The sequence below is a fragment of the Pseudoliparis swirei genome, chromosome 13, assembly GCF_029220125.1.
Source record: "Pseudoliparis swirei isolate HS2019 ecotype Mariana Trench chromosome 13, NWPU_hadal_v1, whole genome shotgun sequence".
NCBI classification, from domain to species: domain Eukaryota; kingdom Metazoa; phylum Chordata; class Actinopteri; order Perciformes; family Liparidae; genus Pseudoliparis; species Pseudoliparis swirei.
The window spans coordinates 22,087,121-22,102,120 of NC_079400.1; the positions used below are offsets into that span (position 1 = coordinate 22,087,121).

The 15,000-nt window shown below is 44.5% G+C and overlaps 1 protein-coding gene across 2 annotated transcripts in view; it reads left to right on the forward strand.

Moving 5' to 3' along the window:
• The window catches only part of asah2 (N-acylsphingosine amidohydrolase 2), a 46,660-nt gene that overhangs the window by 9,820 nt on the left and 21,840 nt on the right, over nucleotides 1–15,000 (forward strand). For both annotated transcript variants that reach the window (XM_056429678.1, XM_056429679.1), the window contains exons 5-6: nucleotides 67–194; nucleotides 2,230–2,307. In XM_056429678.1, coding sequence (XP_056285653.1) covers nucleotides 67–194; nucleotides 2,230–2,307 — 206 coding nt within the window. The remainder of the gene's footprint in view (nucleotides 1–66; nucleotides 195–2,229; nucleotides 2,308–15,000) is intronic.

The following is a 15,000-nucleotide window of genomic DNA, read 5'->3' on the forward strand; positions in this document are numbered from 1 at the left end:
TGTATACCTCCCAGAGTATAGACATAGCCCATGGTAACATGCATTGATAACGTGTATACCTCCCAGAGTATAGACATAGCCCATGGTAACATGAAGCCAGGCAGGATCTACCGGAGCAGAGGAGAGCTGGAGCACAGCAGCCTGAACAGAAGCCCTCACTCCTACATGAAGAACCCCGAAGAGGAGAGAGACAGGTACACACACAGAGAGAGAGAGAGAGAGAGAGAGAGAGAGAGAGAGAGAGAGAGAGAGAGAGAGAGAGAGAGAGAGAGAGAGAGAGAGAGAGAGAGAGAGAGAGAGAGAGAGAGAGACAGGTACACACACACAGAGAGAGAGAGGGAGATTTATATATATATATACATATATATATATATACACTACCGTTCAAAAGTTTGGGATCACTTAGAAATGTCCTTATTTTTCAAAGAAAAGCATTGTTTTTTTCAATGAAGATAACATTAAATGAATCAGAAATAGACTCTCTACATTGTTAATGTGGTAAATGACTATTCTAGGTGAAACGTCTGGTTTCTAATGAAATATCTCCAGAGGTGTATAGAGGCCCATTTCATCATCACTCCAGTGTTCTAATGGTACATTGTGTTATCGCCTTAGAAGACTAATGGATGATTAGAAAACCCTTGTGCAATTATGTTAGCACAGCTGAAAACTGTTTTGCTGATGAGAGAAGCTATAAAACTGGCCTTCCTTTGAGCTAGTTGATTATCTGGAGCATCACATTTGTGGGTTCGATAAGACTCTCAAATGGCCAGAAAAAAAGAAGTTACCTGTGAAACTCGCCAGTCTATTCTTGTTCTTAGAAATGAAGGCTATTCCATGCGAGAAATTGCAAAGAAACTGAAAATGTCCTCCAGCGGTGTGTACTACTCCTTCAGAGAACAGCACCAACGGGCTCTAACCAGAGCAGAAAGAGAAGTGGGAGGCCCCGTGCACAACTCAGCAAGAAGACAAGTACATTAGAGTCTCTAGTTTGAGAAATAGACGCCTCACAGGTCCTCAACTGGCAGCTTCTTTAAATGGTACCCGAAAACGCCAGTGTCAACGCCGACAGTGAAGAGGCGACTCGGGATGCTGGCCTTCTAGGCAGAGTGGCAAAGAAAAGCCATATCTGAGACTGGCCAATGAAAAGAAAAGATTGGTATGGGCAAAAGAACACAGGCATTGGCCAGAGGAAGATTGGAAAAGGTGTTCTGGACAGATGAATCCAAGTTTGAGGTGTTTGGATCACACAGAAGAACATTTGTGAGACGCAGAACAGGTGAAAAGATGCTGGAAGAGTGCCTGACACCATCTGTCAAGCATGGTGGAGGTCATGTGATGGTCTGGGGCTGCTTTGGTGCTGGGAAAGTGGGAGGTACCAGGTAAAAGGGATTTTAAATAAGGAAGGCTATCACTCCATTTGGCAACGCCATGCCATACCCTGTGGGCAGCGCTTGATTGGAGCCAATGTCCTCCTCCAACAGGACAATGACCCAAAGCACACCTCCACATTGTGAAGAACTCTTGAGGGAAGAAGCAGGCAGCTTGCTGTCTGTAATGGAGTGGCCAGTCACCAGATCTCAACCATTGAGCTGTTGTGGGAGCAGCTTGACCGTATGGTCCTCAAGAAGTGCCCATCAAGCCAATCCAACTGGTGGAGGTGCTTCAGGAAGCGTGGGGTGACATGTCAACAGATTACCTCAACAAATTAACAGCTAGAATGCCAAAGGTCTGCAATGCTGTCATTGCTGCAAAAGGAGCATTCTTTGACGAAAGCAAAGTTTGAAGAAAAAAATTAATACTTCAAATACAAATCATTATTTCTAACCTTGTCAATGTCTTGACTATATTTTCTATACATTTTGCAACTCATATGATAAATAAAAGTGTGAGTTTTCATGGAAAACACGAAATTGTCTGGGTGATCCCAAACTTTTGAACGGTAGTGTATGTGTATGTATATATACATATTTATAGATAAATGTATATACATATATGTATATATATACTTATAAGCAAATATATATGTGTATGTATATATATATACTTATCTGATATATATGTGTATGTATATAGATACATACACATATATATATGTATATATATACATATATGTATATATATGTGTATATATATACATACACATATATATACCTCATGAGGACAATTGTGTCAATGTCACATAGTTATGGACCTGACCGTGTGTGTGTGTGTGTACCTGTCCTTAAGGTATCGGGGGGACACAGATAATCAGGTGTTGGTGCTGAAGTTCACAGACCTGGATGGAGACGGGATCGGAATGTTGAGGTAAACAATAATACTAATAATATTAATAATAACAAGCAGCGATGAACGGGTCCTCTTCCTGCTTCGCACGTCGGGGGTGTCGGCCAGACGCCGGCCCCCTCGGCCGAGAGCGCATGCACGGCGTTCGGGCGTTTGACCGTTCGTCACGCGACACTCATTTTACTTTGCTAGTTCCTAGTGGCGCTTTGACTCTGAGTGAAAAAAGGCTTGTTGATATCCTCAGGCCGTGAATTCTATGAAGCATGAGAAGTTTGGAGCAGATTCGAGCGAGTCCAGTGTAGCCAGCAGGGGGCGCTGTGACAATTTGAACATATACATGCATCACGTGTATCCACGTGAAGTCTTGACCGTGTCATGTAAATTACATGTGAATGTAATGCCTTTTAGGCTGATTTGATTTGGCCACTCGGTGGCGCTATGACTAGAATTTATAGTTAGCATACGGATGTCTTCACGGTCATTATGTGATGACATACGAGGAATATGGAGCAGATTGGATAATGTATGGCCGAGTTACATCATCTTACATGTTAATGGCGAATGGCGTTTGTTTGCCGGTCCGGAGAACGCACATAGTTTAATAGTTTCAAAGATTTCTCAAGACAAAGGTCTCAAGACTATACTGGCCTAGTTTGGAATGAATCGGGTTTAAGCTCTAGGAGGAGTTAACTGTTTAACAACCCCCCAAAACGTGACCAAATAATGCAAAAATGGCATATATTGAGGGATGGATTGTAGCGCCCCCTAATGTTCAAATATTATGAAAAAATTAGAGTACTTTAAGGGATGTCATGTGAAAATAGCCTATTAATTCGGTAAGGATTGGCCAAGTGATTTGGAAGTTAGGTGTCTTTATATATTAGGCCACACCCTTTGGATGTTCATTGGTCCATATCCTCTGAACGCAATGAGATATCAACAATTTGTTTGAATTATTCCTTTAAATTGAACCAATAATGGACCTCAGAAATGTTGGTATGAATCGGAACAAGCTTTTTGATGAAAAGTGCAAAAAAAGCGGAAAATCTAAGTGGACGTAGCTTATAGTCATAATAATATTTTTTGTAGAGCAGGTCCAAGCGGAGATGTATGCTGAATTATGAGTCAATTAGTTATTGGAGGCAATAAGCGTGGGCTTTTGAACGAAAGTTCATATTAGGGGGCGCTATCGAGCCATATTGTCATTCCGAAGCATTCAAATCATATCAGGTAACTACATATTTGACTTTAAATGTGTGTGTCACGTTTCGAGCATGTTACATTGTTTCTTTGTTCACGGCGAAGGATCACAGTTTGCTGTTGCTAGGACTCGCCACACTTCAACGTGTCATTACGACCTTCACAGGGAAGCATTATCAAGGTCTTGCATCTATTCTTTTATATTTTGAGAGGGATCTGAATAATCTGTGAGGAGAAGGGTATAAAAGTAGAAAACATGTAACTTCCTCTTGCCACGAGGTGGCGCTATGACTATTATTAAAACTTATCATATGGATGTCTTCAGGCTCAATATGTCATGATATACGAGAAATATGCAGTAGATGACATAATGTATGGGCGAGTTACATCAACTTGCATTTTTATGGCGAATGGTGTTTTTTGATGTTTGACCCACCGCACATAGTTTCATATTTTTTAAATCTTTCAAAGTTTTTTCACGGCAAAGGTCTCAAGATCATAATGGCCAAGTTTGGAATGAATCTGGTGTAAGCTCTAGGAGGAGTTAACTGTTTTACAACCCCTAAAAACATGAACAAAGGCTAAAAAAGGCCAACAATGCAGATATTGAGGGATTTATTGCAGCGCCCCCTCGTGGTCAAATATTATGACAAAAATAGGGTACGTTAAGGGATGCCATATGGACATAGGCAAGCAATTTGGTGTGGATAGGCCAAATACTCTAGAAGTTGTATGACTTCAAATATCAGGCCACACCCCTTAAATGTTCATTGGTCCATATCCTCTGAACACAATAAGATATCAAGAAGATTTTCACTACTTATTATCACATTGAACCAATAATGGACCCCAGAGATTTTCGTATGAATCGGATGAAGCGTTTTTGGAAAAAAGTGAAATAATATTTTTTTACAAAATTCAAAATGGCGGAAAATCTAAGTAGACGCATTTGATAGCCACTATTACGTTATTTGTAGAGCAGGTCCAGTTGAACCTGTATATCAAATTTCAAGTCAATCGGTCATTGTTGAAAAAAAGTATTAGCTTTCTAACTCAAGGGGGCGCTAGTGAAAGATTTCTATATACACAAATGCGAAACCCTGAAAATATCGGGATTTTCGCCAGTCCTGATATGCATCTCAAATTTATCAACGTTTGGAATATGATGAAGGCCTCAACAGGGCGACATTCCTTAGAGAAAATAATAATTCCTTGAACCTCAATAGGTTCCTCTAGTCAAGTCAAGTCTTTTATTGTCAGATACACAGAATGACACAGGGTCAGACTGGGCACTGAAATTCTTAGGACAAGGCACCACACAACAACTACCATAGCCTAACATAATGTTGGAGTTGGACAGCGACACACCACCTGGACGACACTCACTGGAAGAAAGAGCGGTAGACTTCTACTTTACATTTATTAGCGTTTTATTCAGAAATCAGGATACAAGTGGACAATCATGCATGGACCCCCCTCCGGCTGGTACCTAGAGTATTCAGACCAGAGAGAGGCGCCTTAGCAGAGGGCGCAACGGTTTAAATAATCATCATGACCAGTTCTGATTGGTCAGGAGGTAAAGAGGATGGTGTCTCCTCATTGGTTCTTGTTCCTCTGCCTCCACCGTTGTCGCTCCTTCATTGGTTCTTCTCGGCCCGCCAATGAGAGCATATGTTGTGAAAAGTGTGAGAAAGGAAGAAAGATGGAATTCACATGTAGCTTCCTTGACTGAGCTGGGGAGTTTTCTAAGATAGTCTTATCTCTTCCTAGGTGGGATGCGCTGTGGCGAGAAGGTCGTTTGTCAAAAGGGCCTTTTCATGTGTGTGTGTGTGTGAGTGGTCAGTGAGGGGGGTCAGTGAGGGGGGGGCTCCGGAGAATAATGGCCCCATCTGGACCGTTCCTTTTCTTATCTGCGCTCAGTAAATGTCTCTGTGGCTCTCCTGTTCATGAGTGTTGCTTTGTTCTATTCAAATCTAGGGTGAGCGTTGGTGCATAAAGTTCTTTCGTGTGTCACTGTTATCTTCTTTGATCAGTTCAGGCGCCGGAATGCCCTGCTGATGTTTCTAACTCTCGTCAGTGTTTTTCCACTTTACACATAACATTTATGCACAATACACTACTAGGCTATGCTAAGCTATAATATATATTCTTTACAAATCCCTCTTTTCACATCCGCTGGATGTGAACCCTTCCTCTGGGAATATTTATTCCCTCTTTATGCCAGATCTTGTCATGGCCTGGCCTCCCTAAGTGGCTATGTGTCCTGGTCTCCTCGTCCTGTCTTAGCTCTGCCACTTGACGTGAATAAGTCTCCTGAAATATAATCTTTCGTTGCCTAGATTAAGGTCCCATAAGACCTGTAAGATACCTATTTCTCGGGGAGAGAGTCTCTCTCTGTTAGGGATGGAAATAGGGGTGTGGTTTCTGTCATGTGGTACTCCGATCCACCCTCTTAGATCTTCCATCCTAGGGAAGTCAGTATGTCTGTGTGCGTTAAATCTGTAGTGTGCAGGTGTCGAAGGAAAGAGGTGAAATTGAGAGTGGTCAGGCAGGGGGGGGGGTCTTGCATCCTAGCGGCTGGTGAGTAGCAGGTTGGCATCCTGATAACCAGTTGACGATCCGGTCCCCGCTGCAATCCATCTGCTTCAACCCTGTCTGGTCGGCGTCATCTGCTTCATCCTGGTCTGGGTCCTGGAAGTCCTTCTGGTCCTTCTGGTCCTCTGCTCCGCGTCAGCGTCTCCTCCGGCTGTCGATGGGGTCTTTATCCGGTGGTCTCGAACTTGATTTTGTCTGGATCGTCCTGGTCAGGCTTGTTGTTCTTCTTCCACTGGTGTCGCATGGGCCCTGGATTCGACATGACTCTCATGGGCAGCATCGTGGGTGGTAGAGCGTGCTCTTCATTGGCTCCTCAGTCTCTGAGCCGGGTGATGATGGTGTCCGATGCTCCTGTGGGCAGCTCCTCATGGCAGGTCCTCACAGCAGGCAGTCAGCACACGATGGAGGTCGATGCTGGAGCGTCAGGTGTAGCTGTTGAAGAGAATGAGAAAACACAACACAACAGCCACTAGGCCGGATCTATACAGAATGTGACACTTGACTATAAATTTTTTATTTATTTTAATTTCTATATTTAATAAGTATCTAATACTTTCTAGGCTTGAATTCGCAATCTTTAACTGAGTCGGAGGAACAGCTTCTCAACCCCGTGTGGGAGGAATCATCTATTAAATGGCCATCCGTCGTCCAACAGAGTCTCAATTACTTATCCAATCCAATCTAACTTTATTTATCTTTACTGGTTATGATAAATGCAATTGATCCTATCTATGGCCCTTGACTAGGGCATAGAAATATTCAAATCCTACTAGGATCTGATAGCAGGCAGGTATTCGTCCGTCAATCTTCTCTTTCGTCCCTTGAAAGCATCATGGGAAAACAAACAGTCGCACCTGGTGGTGCAGCTAATGGCAAGTCTCACACAGTGAACAGTGAGAGTTGATGTCGTGCGACAACTTTCTGTGTTGCAGTCTTAACTCTCGCTCCTGCGCCTAGGCAGAAATGTGGAAGTGACCTCACATCTGTTAGTCAGAATTACCCTGATGAGGCAACTATTCAGCGGCTGGTTGTGATTCTTCGCCGGCTGATCTGCAAATGTACAATGTGTTATACGGTGCTCCTCTCTTGGTGAAGCCTCTCACCTGAGGGCGCTGTGAAGTCCTTGCAATGACTTCAAAACACCCTGTCCACCTGGGCTCAGTCCACTTCCTCTTGTGAACCTCGAGTCTTACCCAGTCACCTGGTTCCACTGATGACTCATCAGCTGGCTCCTAGTGGGCTTCAGCAACCTACTTGGAGAAAAACTTAGATCTGGTCAGTTATTTTTCCCAGAATATTCTCTGAAATATGTCAAGTCTAGGACTGTCTCCTAACTCTCTGTAGACCCCGCATGGGTCTTCATGTCAATAACTCATGGGAGAGAAATGTTCTCCCTCCTTTGAGGATAATTTAGCCATCATTGTCTCAATTGCTTCAATTGTTGATTAGCTCTCGCGACTATCACCTGTGATTGGGCAATAGACTGCTCCGTGTGAATGTGCTCTCTAGATATTTTTCTTCATGTAGGTGCTTGTTTCTAAAAGTGTTAAGTGTTTGGTTGCAAAGCTGTGCCAGCCAGACATGATCACTCCTCGAACGCCACATCTCGGTATCAGCCACAACTGTCTCTGCATCTTCTATCCCTCCTTTCTCTGAAACAACCTTTGATTCAGAAAACTCAAGGTGGATGCATGTTGCAGTCAACTTCTTTCTTGTTAAGGGGGATCAGGTGCTGAGGCTTAATATATGTAAGGAAATGTAAATGTAGAGCACAGAAATTCCTAAAAAATGTCAGATCAAAATCCCTCACAAAATCGTAAATCGATTTTTCGAAAGAAATTGAAAGACAATTTTTTCTACACTATGTGTCTAAACGTGGGTGCGGTGCGGTTGGGATAAATTTCAAATTAGGTAGGGAAAAATGTCAAACAATGCAAATGAACAGTGTACACAATTATATATAATCTTTCGTAAACAAGATGGCAAAAACTGTTACTTTGGTTAAACAGCAATCAGACAATCAAAACAGTCAAGCATCAAGACTTGTTACAGCCTGCAGCTGTCAAAAATGGGAAAAGGACGTTCTTATTACACAAAACATTTAACAAAATACTGTAGAATGGGAGAATATTCGTTACTTTAAACAAAACTGCCAATTTAGCACGTCGCATAAATAGGTGTCAGTTTCTTAACAGCTCATGAGAAATCGATTACTCGTACGTCCAACGGACGACTGTAATAATAACCACTATTTTTCCAAAAAACAGTAAACCCAAAACTGTCCTTTGAAACCGACTAAAATAAAAATAAAAAACTCAGTTTTGAAACGGTGATGAGAAATCAATTACTCGTAAGCCTAACGGCATTTACTGTAATAATAACCACTATTGTTTATCAGAAATCAATAGTAAACCCAACACTATATCTTCAACACTGGCAATAGTACTCAAAGAAAAATATCTCTTAAATCCAAATTGTCAAAATGTGTTGGTGAAAACAGCAGCAGCATGTAACTGGTGTGTCGGATGTAATTTACAACAACAACCACACGATGGTGCTAAAAGGTAAACCCCTTAATCCCCTTTACGAAGTATCTATTTCAGAACCTCTCGGAGGCGCTAATCCAAATCGTAATGGCGTCCTCTACTATGCCAATGTGTCTCACCCCCACTGACCTCGTGTCTTCTCACAAAGGAACAAGAAAAAATTTAGTTTGACCTGGCCCTTGGTTAATCCGACTCGCACTTTTTTACCCCATGTACAGTATTAAAACAAAAAATTAGCACGTTGATCTGATCATAATAAGTCGGCCTAATTATTAAAGAACGGGTTACAAATTTATTTATTGGCCCCATATCAAGGCCCATTTTCCAGGTTTAGGAAATTAAGTAATTAATGTATTCCAGGGAGCCCTCGTCCTCTCCAGTACACCTTCCTATAACAACCATTCTATGATTTAAAAAATATATCTACAGTCTGTTCCATCCTTAAGGGATGCTGGTGACGATTAAATTGGAATCATGCGGTTTTAACTCTATCTCTACGGGAGCTATCGGAATCAGTCACACATCAGTTCACCCTTCAGTCCTAAAAGTGTCTGGAAATAAATTTTGCATGTTGTCAGTGTCCCCATGATCAGTGTTCTCTCTACTATGTGTGTGGCTAAGCATGTGTCTAAGAATGTGTCTCTAATACTAACTGGACCTCCGATGTGTGTGCAGTTCTTTACATATTCTCAAATGTGGAGTAATGCAAGTGTTAATTTTGTTTGTGCACCCAGTCCGTAGCCTCAACCTCTGCTTTCACCATTGTTCTTCTCTGTGCCTCCACTCTGGACCAACACTGTGATGTGGAGCTGCGGTGTCAACGACTGCATACAATCTGCAGCTCTGGTGTTCATTCACGAGCCGCTGCTACTCCTTGCTGCTCTGCATCGATCTCCAAGCCTCCTCTGCTGGGTCTTCACGAACCTCAATCTCGTGTTGCAGGCAGTCCCTCAGGATCTCAGATCTCATCTTGTATCAAGGTGCAGTTAAGGGCACAATGTCTTTGGTCCCCTGGTGGCGAGTCGGGATGCAGGACTTTGAACCAAAGTCTCCACTGCTGGCTGTTGTCATGCAGAGGTGTGATGTCATCATCATCTACTCTGTCCCACCGGACCCTTTGCTTCCTGTTCAGTGTCTTTTTAGTCTCCAGTTGAATCATTGGGTGACTAGTGGGTGTGGCACATTTCTGTTCAGTGAATACAGTTCGCTGTCAGCTGTTGGATCTGGGCACGCCTAATTCTGTGTCTCTGGTCCGGGCCTGGTGCCGTGGATCACTATTGCCTTGTGGCTGTGGCTATGTGTTGGGTGCTTGTTATGGCGGGGTTAGACATTATGAGAGTACTGAAGTGGTCCTGACTGAGACTGCTTAACCCTGTGGTGGATAAGGACAAAAATTAGCCCAATGTCCAGCCTGACTATAATTAAAACAGTTATTAATAGTCGTCTAAAGCCTCCGTTGCCCCAGTTGTTACTCCTCTTTCTCCTGAACAGGCTTCTTTTATGCATATTATCTCTCTGTTGTGGGGCCCTATTTATGGGCTGCTGACCCACCTGTTGCAGGACATAAGGTTTGAGGGAACTAAGCTTGAAGCGGTGCAAACGTGGCTTGCTGTGGCTGTTGATAGATCAGTGCTTATGGATTTGGAGGAGGGGCTGGATACGGACTATACAGGACTTAAGGTCCATGTAGTTGTGCTGCAGTCTGCTGCACCGTGGCTTGTGCCATTTACTTCTGCTTTGGTCAGGTCATCTTTTCTCTGCTCTGTTTATTTTATCTGTTTGGCGTCTGACCTGAGCTTCCCAGTCTTAGAAGTTCATGTACTTTAGTCCTACTATCCCTTTCAGTTCGGTCTGTATGGTCACAGTCACTGATGATTCTATTGATAACCTAAAAACTGTTCAGTCATGCTATCTTCAAGGAAATCTTTCCCTAGTTTGTCGTTCTACAACTCTCTGATTCTACCTAAATAAGCTGCTCCTCCCTCACCATCCAATGGTGGCATCATCATTATCTTAGAAACATCAACCTTTTTCTCAGTTTTTCTTTTATTATTTTTATCTGAACTGCTAAGAGAGGTGCCTTGTGTCTGGAAAAACTGCAGTTATGCTTGAAAGGGGTCAAATCTTTAAGAGAGACTGCGGAAAAATTATAATAGAAATATAAAATAGATGACTATATAAAATAATAAAGGGGATCAATTTAAAACTGAATAACCTACAACCTTTGAATTAGAATTCTCATTCTCTACCGACTGAGCTAGCCGGGCAATTGATCAGTTAATTTAAAGAAAAATTAAAATTTTGGCAAAACAATGCATTCTTTAAAGCATCATTTCAAAAAGTAAAAGATGGTCGCACACTCTACTAATTAATAGTTATCTTCAAAAGGAATTCTTCCGTCCTTGTTCTTGCTCTGTTATTCTCTCATCTTGGCTCGCTCTGGGTGCCTGCAGGGTGTAAAACGGTGCGCGCAGCTAAGTGGGTAGGGGAGGGGCTGCTCTGTTGTGTGAAAAGCGCGTGCGCTCCGCGCGGAGACGCGCAGCAGCTCTCTGCTTGTCCCCCCTCCTTTCTGCTCTTGTATTTTTGCGTGTTAAGCGGAGTTACCTCTTTGTTTCTCCGTATCCTCCTCAATCTCAAACTCGTACCTGCTCTTAAACGTAGTACATAATCGCCATACAATGTGTTCTTTACTCGGCAATGTGCCTTTCAGAACAATAAATCCTCATTTATCACTCGTGCAATTCAACAGACCAGAGCTTTCGTTGTCACCGTTAGGTTTCGACTTTGCTCTGTTGATTCCACTTTGACAACATTCATTCACCACCGGTATTCAACATTCATTCACAGATTATGCATACACATGTGTTCTGATGCAGGTCCCTGACCTGGCTTCGGCCCCTGGCCGGCTTCCTATGAAGTCTTTCTACGTGCCTCCCTGAGGACTTCAGTCCCTGACTGGCTCTCTGTAGAGTCTTTTAATGCGGGCCCCTGACCCGTCTTCGGCCCCTGGCCGGCTCTCTGTAGAGTCTTTTAATGCCTCCCTGAGGTCTTCAGTCCCTGACTGGCTCTCTGTAGAGTCTTTAAATGCCTCCCTGAGGTCTTCAGTCCCTGACTGGCTCTCTGTAGAGTCTTTAAATGCCTCCCTGAGGTCTTCAGTCCCTGACTGGCTCTCTGTAGAGTCTTTAAATGCCTCCCTGAGGTCTTCAGTCCCTGACTGGCTCTCTGTAGAGTCTTTAAATGCCTCCCTGAGGTCTTCAGTCCCTGACTGGCTCTCTGTAGAGTCTTTTAATGCCTCCCTGAGGTCTTCCTGTCAAACTGTATCGTGATTTCCCTTTTTACGCTTTATTTTATTATTTAAATCAAGTCAAAAAATTCTGCAGTTTCAATACTCACTTCCAATACTCCTGATCAAATTTAGAGTATTCAATCTGACTGATTTAAAAATAAATAGGTTCAGTCCTACCTTATTTTGTACACCGGTGTTTGATCAGTTTTTTGGAGTGGGCCTTGAAAGCAGTGGTCCGGGGGTCTCTCGTGCTCGTCCTCCTCAGGTCTCTGGACCGGATTTCACAACCATCGCTCTGCTACCATTTTGTTGGAGTTGGACAGCGACACACCACCTGGACGACACTCACTGGAAGAAAGAGCGGTAGACTTCTACTTTACATTTATTAGCGTTTTATTCAGAAATCAGGATACAAGTGGACAATCATGCATGGACCCCCCTCCGGCTGGTACCTAGAGTATTCAGACCAGAGAGGCGCCTTAGCAGAGGGCGAACGGTTTAAATAATCATCATGACCAGTTCTGATTGGTCAGGAGGTAAAGAGGATGGTGTCTCCTCATTGGTTCTTGTTCCTCTGCCTCCACCGTTGTCGCTCCTTCATTGGTTCTTCTCGGCCCGCCAATGAGAGCATATGTTGTGAAAAGTGTGAGAAAGGAAGAAAGATGGAATTCACATGTAGCTTCCTTGACTGAGCTGGGGAGTTTTCTAAGATAGTCTTATCTCTTCCTAGGTGGGATGCGCTGTGGCGAGAAGGTCGTTTGTCAAAAGGGCCTTTTCATGTGTGTGTGTGTGTGTGAGTGGTCAGTGAGGGGGGTCAGTGAGGGGGGGGCTCCGGAGAATAATGGCCCCATCTGGACTGTTCCTTTTCTTATCTGCGCTCAGTAAATGTCTCTGTGGCTCTCTTGTTCATGAGTGTTGCTTTGTTCTATTCAAATCTAGGGTGAGCGTTGGTGCATAAAGTTCTTTCGTGTGTCACTGTTATCTTCTTTGATCAGTTCAGGCGCCGGAATGCCCTGCTGATGTTTCTAACTCTCGTCCAGTGTTTTTCCACTTTACACATAACATTTATGCACAATACACTAGGCTATGCTAAGCTATAATATATATTCTTTACAATAATATAACATAACATAACATGACATACACACTGTACAAGAACTCTGAACATAATACTAACATATATACATATAATACACATAATAACTAGACTACAGACAAATGGGAGTAGCAGGAAGTGAAAGCAGGTAGTGCAATAGAAAGTGTAAGTGTAAGTACAGGCTGAAAGTGACAGTGTATGTAAAGTGACGAGTGCAAAAGTGTCGAGTGCAAAAGTGTCGATCGTGTGTCAGTGTCCATTGAGCAGCCTGATGGCTCTCGGGAAGAAACTGTTCTCCAGTCTCTGTGCGAGACCGATCTCTGGTACCGCCTTCCAGAAGGCAGCGGGGTGAACAGGCTGAAGGCTGATGATGGCAGTCCTTTAGGATCCTGCCAGTCTTCCTGAGGCATCGTGTGCGGTATGTGTCCTGCAGGGCTGGGAGCTCCCTACCGATGATGAACTCCAGTCCTGACCACACGACGTAGGGCCTTGCGGTCCTTGGCTGTGCAGCTCCCACACTGTGATGCAGTCAGGATGCTTTCTATTGTGCATCTGTAGAAATTGGTGAGGATGACTGAATCCATGCCAAACTTCTTCAGTCTCCTCAGGAAGAAGAGGCGCTTCGGGCGCTTTGACCACCTTGTCTGTGTGAGCAGACCAGGTGAGGTCGTTGCTGATGTTGACCCCGAGGAACCTGAAGCAGCTGACCATTTCCACTGCAGAACCGTTGATATGCAGGGTGCTCCTCCACCTGCCGCCTCCTAAAGTCCACAATCATCTCCTTTGTCTTGCTGATGTTGAGAGAGAGGCTATTTTCCTGACACCATGTAGTCAGGGTAGCAACCTCCTCTCTGGAGGCTGACTCATCATTGCCAGTGATGAGGCCCACAATGGTTGTCATCAGCAAACTTGACAATGAGGTTGGAGCTGTGCGTAGCTACACAGTCATGTGTGAACAAGGAGAACAGGAGGGGCTGAGCACACAGCCCTGGGGGGTGCCTGTGTTGGTGATTATTGTAGATGAGGTGCGGTCACCGATTCTCACCACCTGTGGCCTCCCCGTCAGGAAGTCGAAGACCCATTTGCATAGGGAGGTGCTGAGTCCCAGGTCCACGAGCTTGGAGACGAGTCTGGAGGGGATGATGGTATTGAATGCTGAACTATAGTCAATGAACAGCATCCTCACATATGTATTCCCTTTGTCCAGGTGGGTGAGGGCGGTGTGCGTGGTCAGGGCTATGGCATCGTCTGTAGACCGGTTGGACCGGTATGCAGACTGCATCGGGTCCAGGGTGGGAGGCAGCAAGGAGCAGATGAATGATTTGACCAGCCGCTCAAAGCACTTCATGATCACAGAGGTCAGTGCCACCGGGCGGTCGTCATTCAAGCAGGTGACCTTGGTGACCTTGGGCACAGGGACGATGGTGGTCCGTTTGAAGCATGTGGGGAGTGCAGACAGGCTGAGGGAGAGGCTGAAGATGTCGCTGAAGACCCCCGCTAGCTGGTCAGCGCAACCCCTGAGGGCCCTACCTGATATGCCATCCGGGCCAGGTGCCTTGCGAGGGTTGATCTTATTGAAGCAGCGCCTCACCTCTGCTACAGTTATAGTAGGCACACCACTGGTTGGGCCTTCAGGTAGCTCCGCTGCAGGGGGGTCACTGTCCCTCTCAAAACGAGCGAAAAAAGCATTCAGCTGGTCTGGAAGAAGGACAGAGGACTGGGTCTCACTGCAGCCCCTCCCCTTGTAGTCTGTAATGGCTCTTAATCCACTCCACATGCGCCTGGGGTCAGAGCCATGGTAGCTAGACTCCACCTTGCTCCTGTATGTCCTCTTTGCAGCTTTGATGGTCGTATCTGGACTTCCTGTCCTGATCAGGATCCCCGGAGTTAAAGGCAGCAGACCGGGCTCTAAGGTGGGTCCGGACCGCGGCGTCAACCCAGGGCTTCTGATTAGGGAAAGACCGGACAGTCTTCTTCGGGACGATGTCCTC